This window comes from Nerophis ophidion, linkage group LG14 (assembly GCF_033978795.1).
Source record: "Nerophis ophidion isolate RoL-2023_Sa linkage group LG14, RoL_Noph_v1.0, whole genome shotgun sequence".
NCBI lineage: Eukaryota > Metazoa > Chordata > Actinopteri > Syngnathiformes > Syngnathidae > Nerophis > Nerophis ophidion.
In genome coordinates, this window is record NC_084624.1 from 34,334,492 (window position 1) to 34,359,842 (window position 25,351).

The 25,351-nt window shown below is 42.4% G+C and overlaps 1 protein-coding gene across 1 annotated transcript in view; it reads left to right on the top strand.

Annotated features, from left to right (window-relative positions):
• The window catches only part of cacna1eb (calcium channel, voltage-dependent, R type, alpha 1E subunit b), a 159,115-nt gene that overhangs the window by 82,134 nt on the left and 51,630 nt on the right, over window positions 1–25,351 (top strand). The window contains exons 10-18 of the mRNA XM_061920498.1: window positions 701–816; window positions 1,327–1,380; window positions 12,694–12,774; window positions 12,851–13,060; window positions 13,157–13,269; window positions 14,392–14,504; window positions 14,615–14,746; window positions 14,855–14,924; window positions 20,635–20,752. Coding sequence (XP_061776482.1) covers window positions 701–816; window positions 1,327–1,380; window positions 12,694–12,774; window positions 12,851–13,060; window positions 13,157–13,269; window positions 14,392–14,504; window positions 14,615–14,746; window positions 14,855–14,924; window positions 20,635–20,752 — 1,007 coding nt within the window. The remainder of the gene's footprint in view (window positions 1–700; window positions 817–1,326; window positions 1,381–12,693; window positions 12,775–12,850; window positions 13,061–13,156; window positions 13,270–14,391; window positions 14,505–14,614; window positions 14,747–14,854; window positions 14,925–20,634; window positions 20,753–25,351) is intronic.

Sequence of the window (25,351 nt, forward strand, 5' to 3'; positions counted from 1 at the left end):
CTTGAGAGTTGCAGGTTCGATTCCCGCTTCCACCATCCTAGTCACTGCTGTTGTGTCCTTGGGCAAGACACTTTACCCACCTGCTTCCAGTGCCACCCACACTGGTTCGAATGTAACTTAGATATTGGGTTTCACTATGTAAAGCACTTTGAGTCACTAGAGAAAAAGCGCTATATAAATATAATTCACTTCACTTCACACAAGAGAATGCAGTGCGTCAGGTTGGATGCAGCATGGGGTTATGCTGAACAAAATGTGGCGATAATTTTAGTGTTGGCTTTTGCTTGCCATCAAAGTAGGCCTATGCGATATATAATATATTATTATTTTTAATTATTTCAATGGTGGTCTGTGCACTCAAACTAGATATTTTAGCAGAGTAATGCTACCAAATCTGTCCCGACTCCGGACTAAAATATTGCTGCTTAGCTTTACAAATATATTTGGCCGATCGACATTAGTAGAATGTGGCATAATTACTCAGTAAACCATCTTGCAAGAAGCATAAACAAGAGAAACCTACAGCGCAGGACTCGTCGATTGTCATTTGAGGTTCCTTGGAGTAGGATTCGGATTCGGCTGCGTATCTGGCAACCTCAGTCAGAGAGATGGGAAGGGACTAAAGAATTTTGACCATGACTGCAGTACCATTTGTGGCCACATTACTACATATGGCACCTTTAAAGTTCTTTTTCTGCAGAGAGTTTGCTAAGGAGAGAGAGCGGGTAGAGAACAGGCGGGCCTTCATGAAGCTGCGGCGCCAGCAACAGGTGGAGCGAGAACTAAACGGCTACCGGGCGTGGATTGACAGGGCAGGTACTGCAACAGTCTAATACTTTTTTTTTAATAGAGACACTAATGGCAATAATCCAATATGGACATACAACTAAATGGACATAATGTGTCAGGAGTCTGCTTGGTTGCACGCACAGGCGCTATAATGGCGTCTGCATCGGCCATCTCCCACGCAACTAGAGGGTGAGGAAAAGGTGATACTGACTCACTGACTTAAATTTGTGCAAACGTATACATGTGAATTGGACGCGTCTGTGTGTGTGTGTGTGTGTGTGTGTGTGTGTGTGTGTGTGTGTGTGTGTGTGCGCGCGTGTATGCACCTCCATGAGGGTGAGAGTGGGAAGCGAGAGGGAGAGGTATTGCGAGGATTGAAGAGAGAAGAAGAGCTCCTTCTCTCAACAAGGGCCCCGGTGTTTCTGAACGTTTACATTAGTGCAAGCTTGCTTCCTGAAAAAAAATGGCAAACGCCCTGACCGATTGGTGTATATTGTACTTCCATGTCTATGTATAATGTATTTTTTCCCGTTACAGAGGAGGTAATGCTGGCAGAGGAGAACAAAAATTCTGGGAGGTCCCCATTAGATGGTAAGATCATGGATATGACCGTTTTTTTTGCACATATTTATTGTTGTTGACAAGGTTCCGTAAGCCTAGTGCGGCAGTACTCCTCACCTCCAAATGAAGTGCAATACGTACTACTCGTTTGACTGCAAAAAATACAAAACCTAAGTCGCATTGTGAGCATCTACGTAAGACAGACAACAAACATGGGAGACAACGCTGCACAACAACTAAACAAAGCTACATTGTGCCTCAACAAGCATGAATTGTGGGGTAATCAAAATATTCGAGTTTAGAGAGCTATGACTATCATCACTCTTTAGTTAAAGGCTGGTTGACTAAAGGCCTACTGAAATGAGATTTTCTTATTCAAACGGGGATAGCAGGTCCATTCTATGTGTCATACTTGATCATTTCGTGATATTGCCATATTTTTGCTGAAAGGATTTAGTAGAGAACATCCACGATAAAGTTTGCAACTGTCGGTGCTAAGAGAAAAGCCTTGCCTGTACCGGAAGTCGCAGACGATGATGTCGCAAGTGTGGGGGCTCCTCACATATACACATTGATTTTAATGGGAGCCTCCAACAAAAAGTGCTATTCGGACCGAGAAAACGACAATTTCCCCATTAATTTGAGCGAGGATGAAAGATTCGTGTTTGAGGATATTGATAGCGACAGACTAGAAAAAAATAAAATAAAAAATTAGTTAAAAAAAAAAAACGCGATTGCATTGGGACCGATTCCGATGTTATTAAACACATTTACTAGGATAATTCTGGGAAATCCCTTATCTTTCTATTGTGTTGCTAGTGTTTTAGTGGGTTTAATATTACCTGATAGTCGGAAGGGTGTCTCTACGGGTGTCTTGACACCAATGTCTTAGGGGAGTCGACGGCGGCTTAATGGATAGCCCAAGCTCAGCTTTTCTCCGGTAAGAAGCGACTTTTCAACCACTATTTTCTCACCGAAACCTGCTGGTTGACATTTGGTCTGGATTCATGTTCGCTTGGCCGCGCTCTGATCCATAGTAAATTTTCACCTCCGGGAATTTTAAACAAGGAATCACCGTGTGTTTGTGTGGCTAAAGGCTAAAGCTTCCCAACTCCATCTTTCTACTGTGACTTCTCCAATATTAACTTAATCAATTGCAAAAGACTCAACAACACAGATCTCCAAAATACTGTGTAATTATTCTGTTAAAGCAGACGCCATTTAGCTGTGTGTGTGTGTAGTGCTCATACTTCCTTTAAACGCGTGACGTCTTGCGTACACGTCATCATTACACAACGTTTTCAAGACGAAACTCCCGGGAAATTTTAAATTGTAATTTAGTAAACTAAAAAAGCCGTATTGGCATGTGTTGCAATGTTAATATTTCATCATTGATATATAAACTATATACTGCGTGGTGGGTAGTAGTGGGTTTCAGTAGGCCTCTAATGTCGGCATAAGCGGTTGTTGACATAATCGAAACCGAAACAAGCCACTGCTTGTGCATTAATTTGTGACGTCGGCCGGTGTCGTAATAAATGGATGATAAAGGATTTTCAAACCTACAATGGTTTGTTGACATGGTTTTTCTTCCATTTTCGCATATTTTTTTTTTCGATTCTTCGGTTATCTTATATTTCATACTCTTATTTAACTGCTGCTGTAATTTAGTTCTATGTAATGCTTGACTACAAGAACTTTTGTACAAATCTCTCCCGGTGGCGAACAATCTGAAGAATGGGGGGCATTTTGTTGGTGACTTTTGTAGAATCCTTGTACTAATACTATAATACTAATATACTTTGATTATTAAGGTTGTTCTGAACATGATGTCACTGTGCACATGTTTTAATACTGTATAACTCCACTGTGTCAGAATCGTTTTTTGGCAGAGTAGGAGGCCAATCACAGGAACGAAAGGTGTGAGGGTACCCAGGACAGAGGCGAAGAACACGACTGGCAGGGTGAACCACAAGGAATCCACTGGCCCCGAATGAGGAGCTAAACCATACCATTCCGAGTTGATCAGATACTGAACTGCCTGCCTGACCTTCTGGAGTCTAAAATGGCCTGGACAGTGTAAGCTGGGTGGCCATCGATCATGAGTAGTGGAAGAGTAGGCATTGTAGGAGAGCACAGCGGACTGGTCCTAACCGGCTTGAGGTCCGAGAGGTGAAAAACGAGATGACGCTTGATGAATACGGGCAGCTGGAGCGCGATTGCCGCAGGGCTGAGAAGCCTGATAATTTTAAAAGGTTTCACGAACGCCAATAGTAGGTCCCGAGACAACAGCATCAATTGTCCATGTTGATAATTGGGCCCTGGTATCCCGTGGTGATCCGCCAGCCTACGGTTCGAGGCAGCCGTGTGGGACAGAGCCGATGTTGTACCCGATCACATCAGATAATCTTGGCGTACGTGCTGGTGGATAGAAGTGATTGCGATCTCCGACTTCTGGGAAGGAAAATAAGGCGCCTAGGACACATACCTGTGGAAGAGGAAGCGAGGGAATTGTGAGCGTACTCCACCTAAGGGAGGTGGGAGGACCAAGACAAAGGTGTCATTGGCTTATGCAGCGGAGGGCTACAGTACCTCAATGTCCTGATTAGTTAAAGTTAAAGTACCAATGATTGTCACACACACACTAGGTGTGGTGAAATTTGTCCTCTGCATTTGACCCATCTCTTTGATCACCCCCTGAGAAGTGAGGAGAGCAGTGGGCAGCAGCGGTGCAGCGCCCGGGAATCATTCATGGTGATTTAACCCCCAATTCCAAACCTTTATGCTGAGTGCCAAGCAGGGAGGCAATGGGTCCCATTTTGTTATAGTCTTTGGTATGACTTGGCCGAGGTTTGAACTCCCAACCTACCGATCTCAGGACGGACACTCTACCCACGAGGCCACTTCGTCTGGCTGTTGGTCTGGTGGTGGTATCCTGATGAAAGGCTACCGCTGATTTTGATTCTTTTAAATCCATGTCTACTCTCTGGTTATTGCTCTCCTTCAATATTCTGCTGCTGAGCTCCAGCGATTCCGTTCTCGGTTTTTTAGTCTACAGCCAGTGGCGCTTCACCTTACCAGCCCTGCCGAAGGTACATCCACGTTGGGTCCTGCAGAAACCATCAGCTCAAGGACAGCACGCCAATAAAATCAAGTTGGTCCAAAACTGTTCGCCCGCCACGGAACATTGGCTGGCAAGTCGACCACAAATCGTTAGCCGACCTAGCTGGGTCGGCTAACCCAAGACATCAAAATGATAGCGATAACTCCAACTTTGGTCTTTTTAACATCCGCTCACTGCCGAGTATTAGAATAGAATAGAATAGAATAGAATAGAATAGAGTATTGATCCTTGGGGAAAATTCAGCACCACAGTTTGCTCACAATAAACAATGATGATAATAAGTAATATAATATATATAATATATTATACATATAATATATAATATATGAATAATATAAATATATTCTAAATATATTCTACATTTAAGTGCAGTCAAGAAGGAACATATGCATTATACAGTCTGATGGCTGTCGGTATGAAGGACCTCCTGTGTCGTTCCGTGTTGCATTTTGTGAGTCTGAGCCTTCTACAGAACGTGCTCATTCTCTCCGCAAGGTCCGAGTGTAGTGGGTGGGAGGTGTTGTCCATAATGGCTAGGAGTTTTGCTAGACTTCTCATCTCTGACACCACCACCAGAGAGTCTAGCTCCACTCCCACCACCTTACTGGCCTTCTCTACCACCTTGTCCAGTCTGTTTGTATCCCTCACCCTTAGCCTGCTGCTCCAGCAGGCCACGGCATACAAGAAGGCACCCGCCACCACCAACTCGTAGAACATCTTCAACATCTTTGTACATACGTTGAAGGATCCTAGCCTCCTGAGAAAGTAGAGACTACTCTGTCCCTTCTTGTAGAGGGCCTCAGTGTGTTTTGACACATTCAGCTTGTTGTCCATGTGTACACCGAGGTATTTATAATCCTCAACCATGTCCACATCGAACCCCCTGATGGAAACAGGGGTCGCCAATGTACTCCTCCTCCTTCCCAGGTCCACGACCAGCTCCTTGGTCTTCGTCACATATGGCTGGAGGTGGTTCTTTCCACACCATGTGACAAAGTCCTCCACCAGTGCCCTGTATTCCTCATCAACACCATCCTCAATACACCCCACTATCGCAGAGTCATCAGAAAACTTCTGAAGGTGGCAGGACTCTGATTGATAGAGGAAATCGGTGGTGTAAATGGTGAAGAGGAAGGGGGAGAGGACTGTGCCCTGCAGGGCCCCGGTGTTGCTGACCAGCCTGTCAGACACAGTCCTGCAGTCGAACATACTGTGGTCTGTCAGTCAGGTGATCTACAACCCAGGACACCAAGGGGGCCTCCACCTGCATGTTCTCCAACTTCACACCCAGTAGCCCAGGCCGTATAGTATCGAAAGCACTGGAGAAGTCAAAAAACATGACCCTCACACTGCTCGCAGGCTTGTCCAGGTGGGTGTCGGCTCGGTTCAGCAGGTAGATGACTGCGTCTTCCACTCCCAGTTGTGGCTGGGAGGCAATTTGGAGATGGTCCAGGTGGGGCTTAACTGTCGGGCGGAGTTGTTCCAGGACCAACCTCTCCATGGTCTTTATGATATGGGAGGTTAGAGCCACCGGCCTGTAGTCCTTTGACGTGCTGGGTCGCGTGCACTTGGGGACTGGGACCAAGCATGAGGTTTTCCACTGTGTGGGGACTTTCTGCAGCCTAAGGCTCATGTTGAAGATGTGCTGGAGCACACCACAGAGCTCTGGGGCGCAGGCTTTGAGCACCCTGGGGCTCACACTGTCAGGACCTGCGGCCTTGCCTGTGTGTAATTTATTTAGTTGTGCATTCACCTGTTCTCCAGACAGACACACTAGGTGGGTCTCAGGTGGTTGGGGAGGGGGGAGTCATCATTCTGAGGGTGAGGTGTTAAGTGGGGGGAGGTAGTCATTGGTGTTGGGGGGCTGTGAGGCGGGTAGAGGGGCATAGATTGGTTTGCTGAAGTTGTCAGGGGCCCGGCTGGCATGCGGGGGGGACAGGAGCTAGTCAGAGCCACTGTGTCAAACCTGTTAAAGAACTGGTTTAGCTCATTGGCCCTTTCTTTGTCTCCGTCCACCCTCCTACGCCCCGATGGTTTGAGGCCGGTGATGGTCTGCATACCTCTCCAGACTGCCTTCATGTTGTTGTCCTTCAGCTTCCCTTCCAGCTTCCTCCTGTAGTTCTCCTTGGGCTCCCTTAGTTTGGTCTTCAGCAGCACCTGAACTCTTTTCACCTCCTCCCTGTTACCAGCATTGAATGCCCTCTTCTTCTCATTCAGTAGGGCTTTGATGTCCCTGGTCTACCACGGCTTGTTGTTTGGGTAGCAGGTGACCATCTTTGATGGTACATTTGAGTCAACACAGAAGTTGATATAGTCTGTGATGCACTCTGTGAGCCCGTCAATGTCCTCACTATGAGGCTCCATGAGCACCTGCCAGTCAGTTACTTCAAAACAGCCTTGTAGTGTCTCTTGGACCCCTTCTGACCACTTGCTCACAGTTTTTTTGGTCACAGGCAGTCTTTTGACCAGAGGCACATAACAAGGGTTGAGGTAAACAAGGTTGTGGTCTGACCGGCCCAGCTCTGGTAGTGCTATGGAGCTATATGCATCCTTGGTGTTTGTGCACAGCAGGTCCAGGATCTTATTTCTTCTGGTGTGGCAGCTGACATACTGAGTGAAGTTGGGTAGTGATTTGTCCGTAGTAACATGGTTAAAATCCCCCGAGCCTTCGGGTGCTGGGTTTGTAGTCTGGCTGTGAAGCTGTGGATGACGTCACTGGCAGCTGCAGCGTTAGCAGAGGTGGGGGGGGGTGTATACTGCCGTCATGATAACATGCGGAATCTCCCTGGGCAAATAATATGGTCTCAGTCCTACAGCTAACATCTCTATATTCGGATCACAGTGGCGCTCTTTTATTGTAATATGACCGGGATGACAATATTTCTTATTGGTATACAAAGCGCAACCCCCTCCTTTCCGCTTGCCGTTGGTTCGGTCCCGGTCAGGGCGCACCATTTCGAACCCGTTTATAGAGACGTTACGATCCGGAACATCGTCGTGCAGCCACGTCCCAGTAAACCACATTAGGCTACACTCACGATATTCTTTCTAACTACCGGCAAGCACCGACAACTCATTCATTTTATTTGCCAGAGAGCGCTCTGACGACGGAAGGAAGATATGGCTTATATCTCCTTCTCTCCCTCCTCGCTTCAGCCCTCCTCTGTCTCGAGCGTCTCCCTTACCCTCGACAGCCACGAGCACCTCCATAAGTCCTTTTTAGCTCCTCTGGGATCTGGTTAGTTAGCGCCGGGTCCGTTAGCTGGATGCTAATAACTGGTGCCGCTAACAACTGTTTCCTGGTGTAGATGAAACCCGTTTCAGCTCATCAGTAGCCTCCCTACCGTCAGTAGGATGAACAAAACACTTCTAAACTGCATGTTTAGAAGGGCACGACTTGATAGAAAGTAAATGTAGAGTAAATGTAAAAATATAAAAAAGTACAAAACGAACAAAGACAAGAGACAAGGACGGAGCGAACTGCAGTATCGGCCGTCTAGATCGACGCATGCGCACTTAAAGGACATCTTATCCAGGATCTCTTTACCTACCATTGCCTGGACTTATTGTGCCTAACAGAATCATGGCAACAGCTCAATGATTTCATGGATCTTAACAATGCGACTCCTCCCGGGTTTGTTTACACTTCCAAATATTGCGCCACTGGTCACGGAGGAGGTCTCGCGATAGATCTATCGCGAGACCTGGAAGGTGGAAGTTCTCACCGGTGTTTTCTCCCACCTTCTGCTCCTTTAAATCCACAGTTATGCAACTTTCTGGACCTACTCCCACAATCATTGCTGCTATGTACTGACCACCTAAATATGACAAAGATTTTATTTGGGATTTTCTGCTTTTCTCACTCATCTTTCCTGCTTCACTTTTGCGACTATCTGGAGCTATTCCAACTATCATTGCTGCTGTGTAGCAACCACCGAAATATAACAAAGATTTTATTAGCGTCTTTTCTTCTTTTCTCACTCATCTTTCTTCACTTTTAGGGATTTTTCTACTTTTCTCACTCATCTTTCTTCACATTATTTACTACTGGGGGATTTTAATTTCATATAGACAGCACTAATAATACAATCTCTAGGGATTTTTCACCCTGTCTTCAAAGCTTTAGTCTGGAGCAGTACATCAACTTCCCTACTCACTGTAAAGGAGGAATGTTTGAAATGCAACTTCCAATTCACTACCCGACTCCGATCAGTATCAATATCTTTCACTGTCGAATAAAGTTTCTCCGTATTAACCTTCCCCCGCAATATTTATTTTTGCCAAATGATGGGCATCAACTCTGACGCTCTTTCCACCGTCATTGACAGGCTCCTGAGCATAGACTCTCTTTCCTCTCCCAATGAACTTGTCACCTACTATAACAATAATCTTCATCATCACTTGACATGCTGGCTCCTGTGAAAAACAAAACGGTCTCTTTCACCAACTCTGCACTCTGGTTTACTCCCACAATTCGCAAATTAAAAATCAAGAAACACCAACTTGAACGTCTCTACAAAAATACTGGACTCACTATACACAAAGACATATACATCCGACATCTCCAACATTACAAAGACTGCTAGAACAACACAAAATCATCTTACTATACATCTTTTATCAGTTCTAAATAAGGCAACTCCAAAACACTTTTTCCCCTTCTCGCCAAAATTACAAATCCACAGTATTCACTTCCCTCTAATATGGCCTGTTTTTGTTGTTCCCTAATGCAATTTTCCAATTCCAAAATCACCCAGCAAATTCCTTATTCCTCCCCTAAGCCACAGTACACCATCCCCACCTCCCTCATCCATTCATTTTCTAGTCGTTCACTGCTTTCTCAGTTGGACATTTCCAGCATTTATCCGCCAATCCAAGCCATCTACCAGTCATTTAGATCCTTTCCCAACTGCTTTAGTAAAAGTCTGCCTCCCGTCACTGATCCACCTCATCTTTAATATAATCTATTCTTCTCTTACTACTGGAGTTGTTCCCTCAGCTTTCAAAACAGCAGCCATATTGCCAATTCTGCAAAAACCTGGCTCATATCCAAATAATTTTAATAACCTTCCACAGCACTGAAACAGGACTGGTAAAAACCACAAAGGATCTTCTCCTGGCAGCTGATTCTGTTGCACAGTATTGGCCTCACAAACACACCCCTTCACTGGTTTAGATCATATCTCTCCAACCGCACTCAGTTTGTTCAACTTTAATTATCCAAATCCCCTCCGTCTCCCGTTTTCTCTGGTGTGCCCCAGGGCTTTGTCCTGGGTCCCTTGCTTTTCATTATCTGCATTCTACCTCTTGACAATATTTTCCGTAAATTTAAAATAGATTTTCACTGTTACGCAGATGAGACCTTGTTCTACCTCTGTAGCAAACCCACTGCTTCTCTTCCTTCTTCCTCCCCTACAGATTGCCTCAATGAACTCAAGCAGTGGTTCTCATCCAATTTCCTCCAACCTAACTATAATAAAACCAAAATCTTACTGATAGGCACAAAATCCATTCCAGCCAAAACCAACAGCTTGTCCATCACTCTTGGCAATTCGTCTGTCCCAACCTCCTCCCAAGTTTAGAGTCTGGGTGTCAACCTTGACAGCACACTCGCTTTTCAAGCCCACATAAACAATATTACCCGGTCTGCTTACTTCTATCTACGCTATATTAATCGCCTTTGCCCTTCCTTGACCACACATACTGCTGCCATACTGGTTCATAGCCTTGTCACCTCTTGCCTGGACTACTGCAACTCCTCCTGTTTGGTCTCCAACACAAGTCATTTTTCAAACTTCAGCTTCTCCAAAATTCTGCTGCCTGGATAATCGGATTGATGGATGGATGGATGGATGGATGGATGAATGGATGATAGATAGATAGATGGATAGATAGATAGATAGATAGATAGATAGATAGAGAGAGAGAGTGAGAGAGAGATAGTAATTTATTGATTCCTTCAGCTGATTCCTCCAGGAGAGTTCCCTCAGGAAAATTAAAACACCAGAACCCCTTCAATCCAGCACATCACCCGTGTTCTGCAACAACTACACTGGTTACCCATCAAACACCGTATCCAATTTAAAATAAATCTCCCCCACTTTCAAAGCTTCCGCCATCCTAGTCACTGCCGTTGTGTCCTTGGGCACGACACTTTACCCACCTGCTCCCAGTGCCACCCACACTGGTTTAAATGTAACTTAGATATTGGGTTTCACTATGTAAAGTGCTTTGAGTCACTAGAGAAAAGCGCTATATAAATATAATTCACTTCACTTCAAAGCTATCCATAAACTTGCCCCGTCATATCTTTCTGACCTGCTCCATGTCAGCATGCCCTCACATTCCCTAAGATCCTCCTCGTCATCCGTCCACCTCAATGTCCCCTTATACAGACAGTCCACTATGGGTCCTGAGCCTCAGCCCGTCATCTTTGGAACTCACTACGTCCAGACCCTCGCAATATGGACTCAATTTCCCTCTTTAAATCAAGACTCAAAACACACCTATTTCCTAACTGCTTGTTTTTGTCAAATATTTTAGTTTTTGTTTTTGTACGGTGTCCTTGAGTGCCTAGAAAGGCGCCTTATAATTAAAATGTCTCTGAGGACATTGTTAATTACGTTTTGCCAAACAGCAGGCGCATTAGTGAGGCTAAACGGCATAACCAAATATTAATAATGCCCCATAGGGCTGTTAAAAGTGGTCTTCCACCCATCTGACTCCTTGATTCTCACCAGGTGATAATAAGGTGCATCAGTCAATTTTTTGTGAAAACAGCTGCCGAAGATAAAGTGGCAATGAATAGCTATTCTTTACAGTTACGTCGTGAATGGCGCCAGAGCCGAGGAGCAGAACACGACTGCTTATTAGAAATCTACTGGCACAGAGTGAATGACCTGGAGAGCTTAAAGAGGAACATTATCACAATTTCAGAAGGGTTAAAACCAATAAAAATCAGTTCCCAGGGGCTTATTTTATTTTTCGAAGTTTTTTTCAAAATTTTACCTATCACGCAATATCCCGAAAAACTGCTTCAAAGTGCCTGATTTTCACCATCGCTATATCCACCCGTCCATTTTCCTGTGACGTCACTGCGTGATGCCAATAAAAACAAACATGGCGGATAGAACAGAAAGATATAGCGACATTAGCTCGGATTCAGACTCGGATTTCAGCGGCTTAAGCGATTCAACAGATTACGCATGTATTGAAACGGATGGTTGGAGTGTGGAGGCAGATAGCGAAAACGAAATTGAAGAAGAAACTGAAGCTATTTAGCCATATCACGACAGAACACGGCAACGAGGACGAATTTGGCGATCGCCTTCTAACCAACGATTGCATCTTTTGACCACTGATGCAACTTGAATCCGTCGATTGGTATGTGTTTGTTTGGCATTAAATGTGGGTGGAGTAAAGGCTGGATGCAAATATAGCTACAAATGAGGCATAATGATGCAATATCTACATACAGCTAGCCTAAATAGCATGTTAGCATCGATCAGCTTGCAGTCATGCCGTGCGCCAATATGTCTGATTAGCACATAAGTCAATAACATCAACAAAACTCACCTTTGTGATTTTGTTGACTTTATCGTTGGAAATGCATTTGCTTTGAGTGTCGCAGGATATCCACATATCTCTGTCATAGCATCGCTATCGTCGGTAGCGATGCTACGACAGAACAGAACAAACGAGGGACTTTCGCATCTTTCGACCACTGGTGCAACTTGAATCCGTCGATTGGTATGTGTTTGTTTGGCATTAAATGTGGGTGGAGGGAAAGGCTGGATGCAAATATAGCTACAAATGAGGCATAATGATGCAATATGTACATACAGCTAGCTTAAATAGCATGTTAGCATCGATTAGCATGCCGTGACCATTGATATGTCTGATTAGCACACTCCACGTAAGTGAACTTGAATCCGTGAGTGAGACCAGATGTTTAGGTCTGATCTTACGAGGTTCACTGTGACATTTGATTCTCCCACTAATGGTGGGGATGCTTGGAATTCAAAAGCATAAAAATTAGCCAAGAGACAGCTCTTATCTCAAAAAAACTCTTAAGTTGGGGCTCTTTTAAGTTGACGTACCACTGTGGTAAATAGAGACACAGGTAAAAAAATGTAGTCCATTTGTTGTATCAATCTATACATTTCTATGTCAATCCAAAAGTGAAACGTTATGTTAAAGCTGATTTTTGTTGTTTTTAGTGCTGAAGAGGGCGAGTAAGAAGACAGGTGCGCGAAGAGGAGCCCCGGGTGACGAAAAATACACAGACATGTCCACTGCCAGTGAGTTCATTGATGTCTCTTTATTCATATTGTGGATTTCAAATGACTACTTTACCTGCTTCCATGTGCGTGGCAGGCATGTCTCGCTCCAGGATGAACTTCCGCAGTGGCCGCCGAGGCCCAGCCGCTTACCTGCGACGCAAAGAGCGGATGTTGCGCATCTCCATCCGCCGCATGGTGAAGACGGACACGTTCTACCTGATGGTGCTAAGCCTGGTGGCTCTCAACACCATCTGTGTGGCCATCGTCCACCACAACCAGCCCGACTGGCTCACCATCTTCCTCTGTGGGTTACACTTTTCTACTTCTAAAAAAAGGGTACAAATATTCCAGATGGCATTCTGTATTGATTGCATGGATTGTTTTTTTTTCTCCTCGCCAGACTATGCAGAGTTTGTGTTCCTTGGGCTGTTTTTGGCTGAGATGTTCTTGAAAATGTATGGTTTGGGTTTCCGCCTTTACTTCCATTCATCTTTCAACTGCTTCGACTGTGGCGTGAGTGAAGTCCTTACACGATAATGTTATAACGTAGGGCTGGGCGATATATACGATATATCACAGGTTTGTCTCTGTGCGATATAGAAAATGACTATATCGTAATATTCGATTATATGTTCTCACACCGTTGCTTTAAGCTGCGTGCATTACATTACTGGCGTGTGTCACTCCTTCTCGTCTGTCCTTCTCACAGAGATGTAAAATAAGCCCGCCTTCTTACATACGTCACATACTGTCGCGCATGTAGCGTCACACGCTCTCGCCGAGAGCTAAAACGTTAGCTGAGGCAGGTGGAGTTGCTTTTAACTGCAGGCATCACACAACAGGCGTTTCTCACTCCTCCTCGTCTCTCATTCTCACAGAACCGGAAAGCAAGCCCGCCTTCTTACATACGTCACATACTCTCGCGAGTCTAGCGTCATAGCTCTCGCCGATCAGAGAGAGAGAGATGGTGCGAAACTTATCACAAATGGAGGAAGAACAATAAATGCCCAACATAAAGAGCAGGGGTTCCTATAATGATTAACCTGTGTTATGACTGTATTATGATGATAGTATATATTTGTACCATGGATTGATTAACGTGGACCCCGACTTAAACAAGTTGAAAAACTTATTGGGGTGTTACCATTTAGTGGTCAATTGTACGGAATATGTACTGTACTGTGCAAACTACTAATAAAAGGATCAATCAATCAATGCAATGTGTTACAGAAGTGTTACTACAAAAAGGTAGCAACACTATTAATTTGTTCTTTCATTTAAAAAGTCATCCGTGAGAGAATGAAGAGTATTTAATGAATACAGTTTTGGTCAATTGACTTAGTTGTGATTTCCCTCTCTTCATGAAAGTTTAAAAGGAGCATATATTAATGCAGTATGAAGAAGAATGTTTAAATGTAGACACACAGTATCATCATACTGCTGTGATTACATGCATCAAGTGTTCATTCAAGGCCAAGGCAAAATATCGTAATATATATCATATATCGCAATATGGCATACAAATATTGCGATATTAATAAAAGCCAATATCCCCCAGCCCTATTATAACGTCTTAATATAAAAAGTCAAATATTTAGGTGAATACCTAGACTAATGCATCTCGGTGGTTTGCAGGTTATCGTCGGCAGCATCTTCGAAGTGGTGTGGGGCTTCTTCCGACCTGGAATGTCATTTGGCATCAGTGTGCTGAGGGCACTGAGGCTCTTGAGGATTTTCAAGATCACCAAGTAAGTGGGGCAGTGACATAATTTCTCTCCCCAACAGGATGGGGCAGTTTAGCTTTTTTTTTCCAACTTGATGATTAAAATAGGTTTTTGTTTTTGCCCCTTTTTTCCAGATACTGGGCCTCACTCAGGAACCTGGTTGTGTCGTTAATGAGCTCCATGAAGTCCATCATCAGCCTTCTTTTCCTGCTCTTCCTCTTTGTTGTGGTCTTTGCCCTGCTGGGGATGCAGCTCTTCGGAGGACGGTAAGGAGGGATTTTCACTCCTCCATAGCCATACAAAAAGGTTCAACATCCTTCTTCCTCCTCGTTGGTCATGTCTGACCCCACATTTTTATGTTTGCTCCCCTTAAGGTTCATCTTTGAGGATTACACTCCTACCAACTTTGACACATTTCCAGCTGCCATCATGACAGTGTTTCAGGTTTGTATCCTCCTCCCCCTCTCTCACCCTCCCTATTCTGCCATGACACATTGCACCCAAGAATATTTCTCACCCGGGGCGCAGATTAAACAACTCTTCTCACTCACTGGCCGCCCCCTGCCTGCGCTGCCCACCCACACATCCATGCACACATATGCGCGCATGAACATCAGAAACATGGGTTGAATCTGCATCAGATCAGCCACAAAAATGCAACCAAGCTTCTTATGTTGCTTTATTTACAGTGCTAAATACATGCTCTTGCATTCTACTGTACTACGCTCTCCCGTCACGTCATTAAGCACACTTCTAAAACATAATACCATCTAACACAAAAGCCTTATCACATAATAAACACATTTCATAAACAAATTAATTGAATTTTCTATAATCATCTCCTCAAGGGGAACTGCACCTTTTTTATTTATTTTGACAATTTTTCACAATCTTTATGAGACAGGTATACACAAGTCTTTTTCTTTTCTGTGAGTTCTCAATATAAAAAAAATACTTTTAAGAGGCAGCTAACAATGCAGAAGAAAAGACACAAATACAAACACACACACACACACACACAGCTATTGACAATAACAAAACATGGCATGGCACTGAAAATTTAGGAAAAACGCCACCCTAGAGGCATCCACACTGGAAAATAACTAAAATTAACGCCACCTAAAAAATAGTACACAAAATATGTAAAATTAAAATAAATATTACATTAATAAATTAATGATAAGCATAACATTTAGAGAATAATAGTAGCACTAATAGCAATGAATAAAACAGAGAATATTTAACGTGATTAGTAAAAAGCGTGATTAAAAATGTATTTCTTTAACCTCTTTTTAAAAATATTAACATATTCTGCAGTACTGCGAAACTCCGGCAAACTGTTCCACAGGTGGGGGACATCATGGCTAAATTCCGCCTCACTGTGGGTCTTTGTCTTGGTATTTGGTAAAGATAAAAGTTTGGTGCCAGATGACCTCAGGAACTGCGAGGGTTGATACGGTAAAAACCGGTCGGATGGATAAGAAGACGCAAGGCGAGTAAGACATTTAAAAACTGACAATATAACTTTAAAATCAACCCTGAGCCGAACGGCGAGCCAATGCAGTGACTTTAAAACTGGTGTAATATGCCCCCACCTCTGGTCCCTGTCAGTTGTGTGGTAATTGTTGAGTCCTAATATTGTTTTTGGGAAGACCAGAAGGCAGAGCATTACAATAGTCTAAATGCCAGAAAATAAAAGCATCCATTAGATTAAAAAAAATATATACATATTTTTGCAATATTTTTTATATGTAGCATAAAAATCAGCACCCTGATTTTTTATGGATTGTGTTGGTTTTTAGTAAAAGTTTCTCCCTCTGGCTTTCAGGACCTATAACTAAAACCTCTGTTTTGTCCTTGTTGAGCTGGAAACTGATGCTGTTTCCTCATGGCATATAAAGATTACAAAGAGTGGGACCTAAATTTTTACCTTGGCAAACCCCACATCTTATTTTATCGGTTCCTGAGGAACATGCATCCATACTTACGTAAAAACTTTTGCCTTTAAGATAAGAGCAGAACATGTTAAAAACAGTATCAGAGTGGCTGACAAGGTGTCCAAGTCTATTTAATCAAATGTGATGGTCTACTCAATCAAAAGTGGCGCTTACATCTAGCAGAACCAACTCTGAGATTTTTATTATCTAAATTCAACCTGATGCTGTCTTGGCACCGGGCTTCATCTTAAAACTAGACTGAACCAGACTTTCTAAAATGTAATTTCTGTTTAAAAAAGCATTGACTTGAAAAACTGTTTTTCTAAAATCTTACTTAGGAACTGTAAGTTGGATACAGATTGGTAGTTATTAAAATAGTTTGGAGCCAAGCAGCTTTTCTTTAGTTACGGCCTTAAAACCACCGTTTTAAAAGCGCAGGAAAGACCCCTGCCTCAAGAGAGCAATTCATGATGAAGTTGTCTGGCCGCAGTCACACTCGCACAGACGTGCATGTGCCCGTCTCAAAGGAGATGTATTCATGAATGAAACTGAACAATATTTTTTTTCTGTTGAGTGAAATCATGATGTTTATTTTTTTTCAAATTGTGTTTTCTGGGCGAGGTGAGTGTGTTGTTGTTGAGGTTTTTTTGGGGGGGGGGGGGGGTAAGTTACGGCGGCCCTGCAAATGGGATGTTATTTCTTCCTTAAAATGCTAAATTCGAAATAATCCGCACTCTGTTGATTAAAAAAAAAAAAAAAAAGTTTCCTATCATGTTGCAATGGTTTTATGCAGTGTTGCATGTATTGAAAGTCTTATAGTGTCAACTGTCAAGTAGGTAGTGTGTAGAATTTAAAAGCTGGCCAACTTCCCCGCTTGGTGGCACAACTTTCTACTACACAGGTGAGTGGTATGATTTATAACTTGAATTTATTTTTCCCAAACTCCAAGGCAATACAGCAGAAGCAGTTAAAGTTTCTTTATTTTATGGCGGGCCACAACCAGTGTTATTAGCAGCTCAGACTAGTAGCTGATTTAGGCCTGGGCGAATAGGGCCTAAAAATAAAATAAGAAAATAAAAATAAAATATTCAGATTTTTCCTCATACTTTTTAAAGAAACAAATGACTGAGATAAATCAAATCAATTTTTTCTCTTTTTTGATCAAAAACTATTAGTTTGAAATGACACTGCATACAATGCATCTTACTCTTAGCTAAATTCTAATTTGCATAATATTGTTCTTTTTGCTCTACACCCTCCTCGCACATGATTGCATAGCATCTTCAGCATCAAACCTCACTGTCAAATATGCCGACGACACTTGTGTGTAATATCTTGTCAGTACAAATACAGCTGCTCTGTGACATCCTCAGAGGTTGGTTAAGAGACTATTGGGAGCAAACAGTATCATGATGTTTAATTAACACCGAACAGGTCAGGGTCAGGGATAAAGTTGTGGAGAAGTTTAAAGCAGGTTTAAGCTATACAAAGATTTCCCAAGCTTTGAATATCTCACGGAGTGCAGTTCAATTCATCATCCGGAAATGGAAAGAGCACAACTGTAAACCTACCAAAATAAGGCCGTCCACCTAAACTTACAGGCTGAACAAGGACAGCGCTGATATGCAGCCAAAAGGCCCGCTGGATGAACTGCAGAGATCTAAAACTCAGGTGGGGGAATCTGTCCACACGACAAATATTAATAGTGCACTGCAAAACCATGAGAATGAAGGATGGTTCGATTTGATGGGAAGATGAATGGAGTCAAATACAGGGACGTTTTGGAAGAAAACCTGTCCGCCAAAGACTTGAGACTGGGCAGGAGGAGAAGAACCATAAACATAAACCCAGGGCTAATGGAATGGTTTAAAACAAAACATATTCATTAGTTAAAACGGCCCGGTCAAAGTCAAAACCTAAACCCCATCGAGAATCTGTGCCTGCGAGACCTGAAAATTGCTGTTCACAATTACTCTCCATCTAATAATCTGACTGAGCTTGTGCTGTTTTGCAAAGAAGAATGGAAAAAATACCAGTCACTAGATGTGTAAAGCTGGTAGCAACTTACGGTAAAAAACTTGCATCTTTATTTTCAGCAAAAGGCAGTTCCACAAAGTATTAACTCAGGGGGGCTGAATACTTTCTCTTAATACCCTTTTCACTTTTTTATTTGTAAAAAAGAAAGAAGGAGAAATCATGCATACTTTATTAATTTTATTTCAACTTCAAAATTGTGTATACCACTTTGTGTTGGTCCATCCATCCATCCATCATCTTCCGCTTATCCGAGGTCGGGTCGCGGGGGCAACAGCCTAAGCAGGGAAACCCAGACTTCCCTCTCCCCAGCCACTTCGTCTAGCTCTTCCCGGGGGATCCCGAGGCGTTCCCAGGCCAGCCGGGAGACATAGTCTTCCCAACGTGTCCTAGGTCTTCCCCGTGGCCTCCTACCGGTTGGACGTGCCCTAAACACCTCCCTAGGGAGGCGTTCGGGTGGCATCCTGACCAGATGCCCGAACCACCTCATCTGGCTCCTCTCGATGTGAAGGAGCAGCGGCTTTACTTTGAGTTCCTCCCGGATGGCAGAGCTTCTCACCCTATCTCTAAGGGAGAGCCCCGCCACACGGCGGAGGAAACTCATTTCGGCCGCTTGTACCCGTGATCTTATCCTTTCGGTCATGACCCAAAGCTCATGACCATAGGTGAGGATGGGAACGTAGATCGACCGGTAAATTGAGAGCTTTGCCTTCCGGCTCAACTCCTTCTTCACCACAACGGACCGGTACAATGTCCGCATTACTGAAGACGTCGCACCGATCCGCCTGTCGATCTCACGATCCACTCTTCCCTCACTCGTGAACAAGACTCCTAGGTACTTGAACTCCTCCACTTGGGGCCGGGTCTCCTCCCCAACCCGGAGATGGCACTCCACCCTTTTCCTTTGTGTTGGTGTTTCGCATAAAATTCCAATAAAATCTAATCAATTCCGTGTTCAGATAATGTTTAGGCCAATTGACTGGGTGATGCCAATATAAGAGACATGCTGAGCAGATATTAAGTTATTGTCGCATTGAATCCAATAGTTTCCTAAGACATATAGAAGAGTATAAAACTGGTTGTGAGGTGGAAACCTGGCTGGACAGCACAAATTGGTCTGTTAATAAAGTTCTCTTTATTAATCAAGTTTGTATAAGTGGCAGGGATGAGTACCTATAACATTTGAGCCAGTACGGCACCAATTATATCTACTTTTTTGTGGTAATAAATTTTAATTGTTTGATGATGAAATCTATTTTCATATAGAATAGAATAGAATGAACTTTATTGTCATTATATTTGCATATAACGAGATTAAAGACTCCAACTTAAGGTGCGGTAGTGGGAACAAATATGGGGTGAAATAAATGACATAAGAGGTAATAAAGGAAAAACTAACAATTGAAATAAACAGACTACTATCCAATAAAAAATAATAAGCAATTCTTAGCATCAAGCCGATAAGTGTGCTGTCTTGTTTTCTTACACTTTTGAGTCTCATTTGCATGAGTTCATTTAATTCAGTTTGGCTTAGGTGTGTTGCTGTAGTCAGGAAGTAGTTTTTGCCATTAAGTTAAATGTGCCAGTTTTGTCTTTTGCTGCGCCCTATAAAGTCTTTATGTTGTAAGTATTGTACTTATTACACACCACCTGTTTGATTGTAACATGCATCCTAGTTGAAGTGTTCATTACCAAATTTGGAGGTGTTGAAATCGTTATGTAAAATCCCTTATGCTAATCACTAGTATGTATATGGACTATCCAATTAGCATGGAGCTAGAGCATTTTTAAAAGCCTAGCCTTACTTTTAAACATTTTCTATTAGGCATGCTTGCTTTTTTGGCATTGGAAATTGGAACAATACCTAGAGGCAGTCTGCTATGAATACACCTGTTCGCCGGCAAAGTGATTGAGCCGGTGCCAAGTCTGCAAGCAATGGTATTGATATATAGTACCTTTAGATTTTTCATGAATTCGTACCCGGTAGTGCTGGCGGAATTCGGTCTGCACCTATATTAGTATCAAATTCTATACTCATCTCCATCTCCACCATAAAAAGGCCTGATAATAGACACTTCAGAATGAAAATCTATCCTGTCTCAACACAACCATCAAGTCGCTAGTGTTTTTATCATGGCATGCATGATAAAGCAAAGCCAATTATTCTGTGTATTTCCTTGCAGATATTGACGGGCGAAGACTGGAACGAGGTGATGTACAACGGGATTCGCTCGCAAGGAGGCGTGCAGTACGGCATGTGGTCGTCCATCTACTTTATTGTCCTCACCCTGTTTGGAAACTGTATCCTTGCTGATAACTGCAATACTTTCAAGCCCATCAGTTAGGACAGTTCATGATTGCTGTGTCCAAAGGGCCATTAAGTGCCTGATCTCCTAAAGGTTTGCATTTACTAAAAAACAGGTAAACTTGATAGTAGACGCAAAGCTGATTTACTAAACTTGTGCACAGAGGATTGTGTCTCTTAGGTGAGCAAAATAGGAAGAAGAATTAATTTAGCTTGTCCGTCTTCATAAATATGCAGAATATATGCTGATCATCAGAACGGCCACAATACTGGGAGGAGATGTAAATGAACTTATGCAGCACGTGCACTGTGATCTATCAAGGCTGAAAGTGCTCTGCAGATGCTATTTTGTGTCCTCATTTAGTACGTCTGAAAAGTAAGTGAAAACTGACACTGACACACGGCTGTGAGAAACGAGGGCGAGCTTCAAAGACATATACTAACCACATTTCCATATGAGTTGGGAAAATGTGTTAAAATATAAACGGAATACAATGATTTGCAAATTATTTTCAACCCATATTCAGTTGAATATGCTACAAAGACAACATATTTGATGTTCAAACTCATAAACTTTTTTTTTTTTGCAAATAATCAAAACTTTAAAATTTGATGCCAGCAACACGTGACAGAGAAGTTACGAAAGGTGGCAATAAATACTGATAAAGTTGAGGGATGCTCATCAAACACTTATTTGGAACATCCTATAGGTGTGCAGGCTAACTAAGAACAGGTGGGTGCCATGATTGGGTATAAAAGCAGCTTCTATGAAATGCTAAGTAATTAACAAACAAGGATGGGGCGAGGGTCACCACTTTGTAAGCAAATTGTCAAACAGTTTTAGAATATTTCTCATCGAGCTATTGCAATGAATTTAGGGATTTTACCATCTACGGTTCGTGAAATCATCAAAAGGTTCAGAGAATCTGGAGAAATCACTGCTCGTAGGCGACGATGTTACGGACCTTTAATCCCCAGGCGGTACTGCATCAAAAACCGACATCAGTGTGTAAAGGATATCACCACATGAGCTCAGGAACACTTCATAAAACCACTGTCAGTAACTACAGTTGGTCGCTACATCTGTAAGTGCAAGTTATTGCTCTACTATGCAAAGCAAAACCTATTTATCATAAACAACCAGAAACGCCGCCGGCTTCCCTGGGCCCAAGCTCATCTAAGAGGGACTGATGCAAAGTGGAAAAGTGTTCTGTGGTCTGACGAGTCCATATTTCAAATTATATTTTGAAACTGTGGACGTAGTGTCCTCCGGAACAAAGGGAAAAATAACCATCCGGATTGTTATAGTCGCAAGGTTCAAAAGCCAGCATCTGTGACGGTATGGGGGTGTATTACTGCCCAAGGCATGGGTAACTTACCCATCTGTAAAGGCACCATTAATGCTGAATGGTCCATACAGGTTTTGGAGCAACATGTGTTGTCATCCAAGCAACGTTATCATGGACGCCCCTGTTTATTTCAGAAAATCAATGCCAAGCCACGTGTTACAACATCGTTGTTTCGTAGTAAAAGAGTCCGGGTACTTTCTTGGCCGACCTGCAGTCCAGACCTGTCTCCCATCGAAAATGTGTGGCGCATTAGGAAGTGTAAAATACGACAGCGGAGGTCCCAGACTGTTGAACGACTGGAGCTCTACATAAAACAAGAATGGGAAAGAATTACACTTTCAGAGCTTCAACAATTAGTTTCCTCAGTTCCCAAACGTTTATTGAGTGTTGTTAAAAGAAAAGGTGATGTAACACAGTGGTGAACATGCCCTTTCCCAACTACTTTGGCAAGTGTTGCAGCCATGAAATTCTAAGTTAATTATTTTTTGCAAAAAAAAATTAAGTTCATAAGTTTGAACATCAAATATCTTATCTATGTAGTGCATTCAATTGAATGTGGGTTGAAAAGGATTTGCAAATCATTGTATTCCGTTTATATTTACATCTAACACAATTTCCCAACTCATATGGAAACGGGGTTTCTACATTGTCTTGCGTTTATATCCAGACGCATGAAAACGCTGCTGTAGTGATGGTCCACTGCCTCCCTGCAGAGCGCACATCAGCGAGCTAAAAATTGTTTGTGTTGTCTTAATTGTGATTCTATCGCAGAAAAGGTGTTACAAATTACAAATGTTAACTTCTAGTTAAACAACATTGCACACAGGTTGGAGTATGATAACAGGAGTGTGCAGTAAATGAGTGACAGCAGCATAGCACACGCAAAACCCTTATTTAAAATGAGCGTGCTGCAGAGGTAATCAGTTGCAGACGCAGTCTTAGTAGATCACATGCAACAAGCCCATTTATAGTACACTCAATTTTATAGTTTGCACACGCTGTTTATTAGCGTGTGTTATTTTGGCCTGATCTGCTACAGGTTTGTTTGTATTAAAACACTTACAAACTAGATAGCACACGCAAAACAGATCTACTAAACTGGTGCCAGAGGATTTTGTATCTTAAGTGAGCAGAATAGTGAGTGCAATCCATTTCCCTTGTCTGCCTTCACAAATTGGCAGAGTATATACTAGGGCAGGGGTCGGGAACCTTTTTGGCTGAGAGAGCCATACAAGCCAAATATTTTTAAAAGTATTTCCGTGAGAGCCATATAATTTATATGAGTGCATTTTTAAGAAATACCAACATTTTTAGAGTATGATAAGTCTCTTATTCTTTTTAATAACATTGTTATTCCTAGGCTAACCAAAAATAATTAAAATACTTCTTACCATTACCAATAATGACTTCTTGAACAGGTGCGGTAGAAACCGGATGGATGGATGAAAATGCATGAGAATGTCTTATATTTTGAACGTTATTTTTGACACTGTGATTACCAGTGGAATTATTCATTACTTATCGTGTTAAGCAATGTCAGCTAAGATTGATCTGAGAGCCAGATGCAGTCATCAAAAGAGCCACATCTGGCTCTAGAGCCATAGGTTCCCTACCCCTGTACTAGGGGTGTGGGAAAAAATCGATTCGAATACGAATCGCAATTCTCACGTTGTGCGATTCAGAATCGATTCTCATTTTTAAAAAATTCAATTTTTTTTTAAACACTTTTTTTTTTTTTTTTTAATCAATCCAACAAACCAATACACAGCAATACCATAACAATGCAATGCAATTCCAAAACCAAACCTGACCCAGCAACACTCAGAACTGCAATAAACCGAGCAAACACGACACAGAACAAACCAAAAGTAGTGAAACAAAAATGATTATCAACAACAGTATCAATATTAGTTATAACTTCAGCCTAGCAGTAAATGAAAATCCCCCATTGACATTATCATTAGACATTTATAAAAATAAAAATAAAAAGAACAATAGTGTCACAGTGGCTTACACTTGCATCACATATCCTTATCTCATAAGCTTGACAACACACTGTATCCGATGTTTTCACAAAGATAAAATAAGTCATATTTTTAGTTTGTTTAATAGTTAAAACAAATTTACATTATTACAATCAGTTGATAAAACATTGTCCTTTACAATCATAAAAGCTTTTAAAAAAAAAAATCTACTACTCTTCTAGCATGTCAGCAGACTGGGGTAGATCCTGCTGAAATCCTATGTATTGAATGAATACAGAATCGTTTTGAATTGGAAAAATATCGTTTTTAAAGCGAGAATCGCGTTGAATCAAAAAAATCGATATATAATCGAATCGCGACCCCAAGAATTGGTATTGAATCGAATCGTGGGACACACAAAGATTCGCAGCCTTACTATATACTAATCATCACAACACCCATAGTACTGGAAGGGGAAGATGCAAATATAAGTACTAAGTCCACGCAGTGTGATTTATCAAGGCTGAAACTGTTCTGTGGCCGCTGTTTCGCGTCCTTTTTTAGTACGTCGAGAAAAGACCTGCAACCTGGTGTCAGGTTCAAACACTGATAATTATTCTAACACCTGGCAGTTGCACAAAAATAGCTGTAAGAGAGGAGGCGATCGCTCTGCAGGTCAGTCCTACATATAAATGGGTTGTACTTGTATAGCGCGTTTCTACCTTCAAGGTACTCAAAGCGCTTTGACACTACTTCCACATTTACCCATTCACACACACATTCACACACTGATGGAGGGAGCTGCCATGCAAGGCGCCAACCAGCACTCATCAGGAGCAAGGGTGAAGTGTCTTGCTCAGGACACAACGGACGTGACGAGGTTGGTACTAGGTGGGAATTGAACCAGGGACGCTCGGGTTGCGCACGGCCACTCTCCCCACTGCGCCACGCCGTCCCTGCCGCTTAACATATGTGGACTGTCAAAAATCCAAATATAAGACACCTCAAATATTTTGCAATCTACTTTTCAAATTTTATTGCCGACAGATAACTTAAGGAGCTGCTCAAAACAAATTAAAATGATGTTGTTTTGGTGTCTGACTTTTAATGACGTTTGTTTTTTCATATTGAAGCTATATTACAATATCTAATATATATGAAAAAAACTTCTTGCAATATACCTTTTCTAACATCTTGAACATTCCAAAGGGAGCTCTTAGTTAGTGTCAGCATCTTCCATGAACCTTTAGCGCTCTAAAAAAGTGAGTTCCCTTGTAGATGC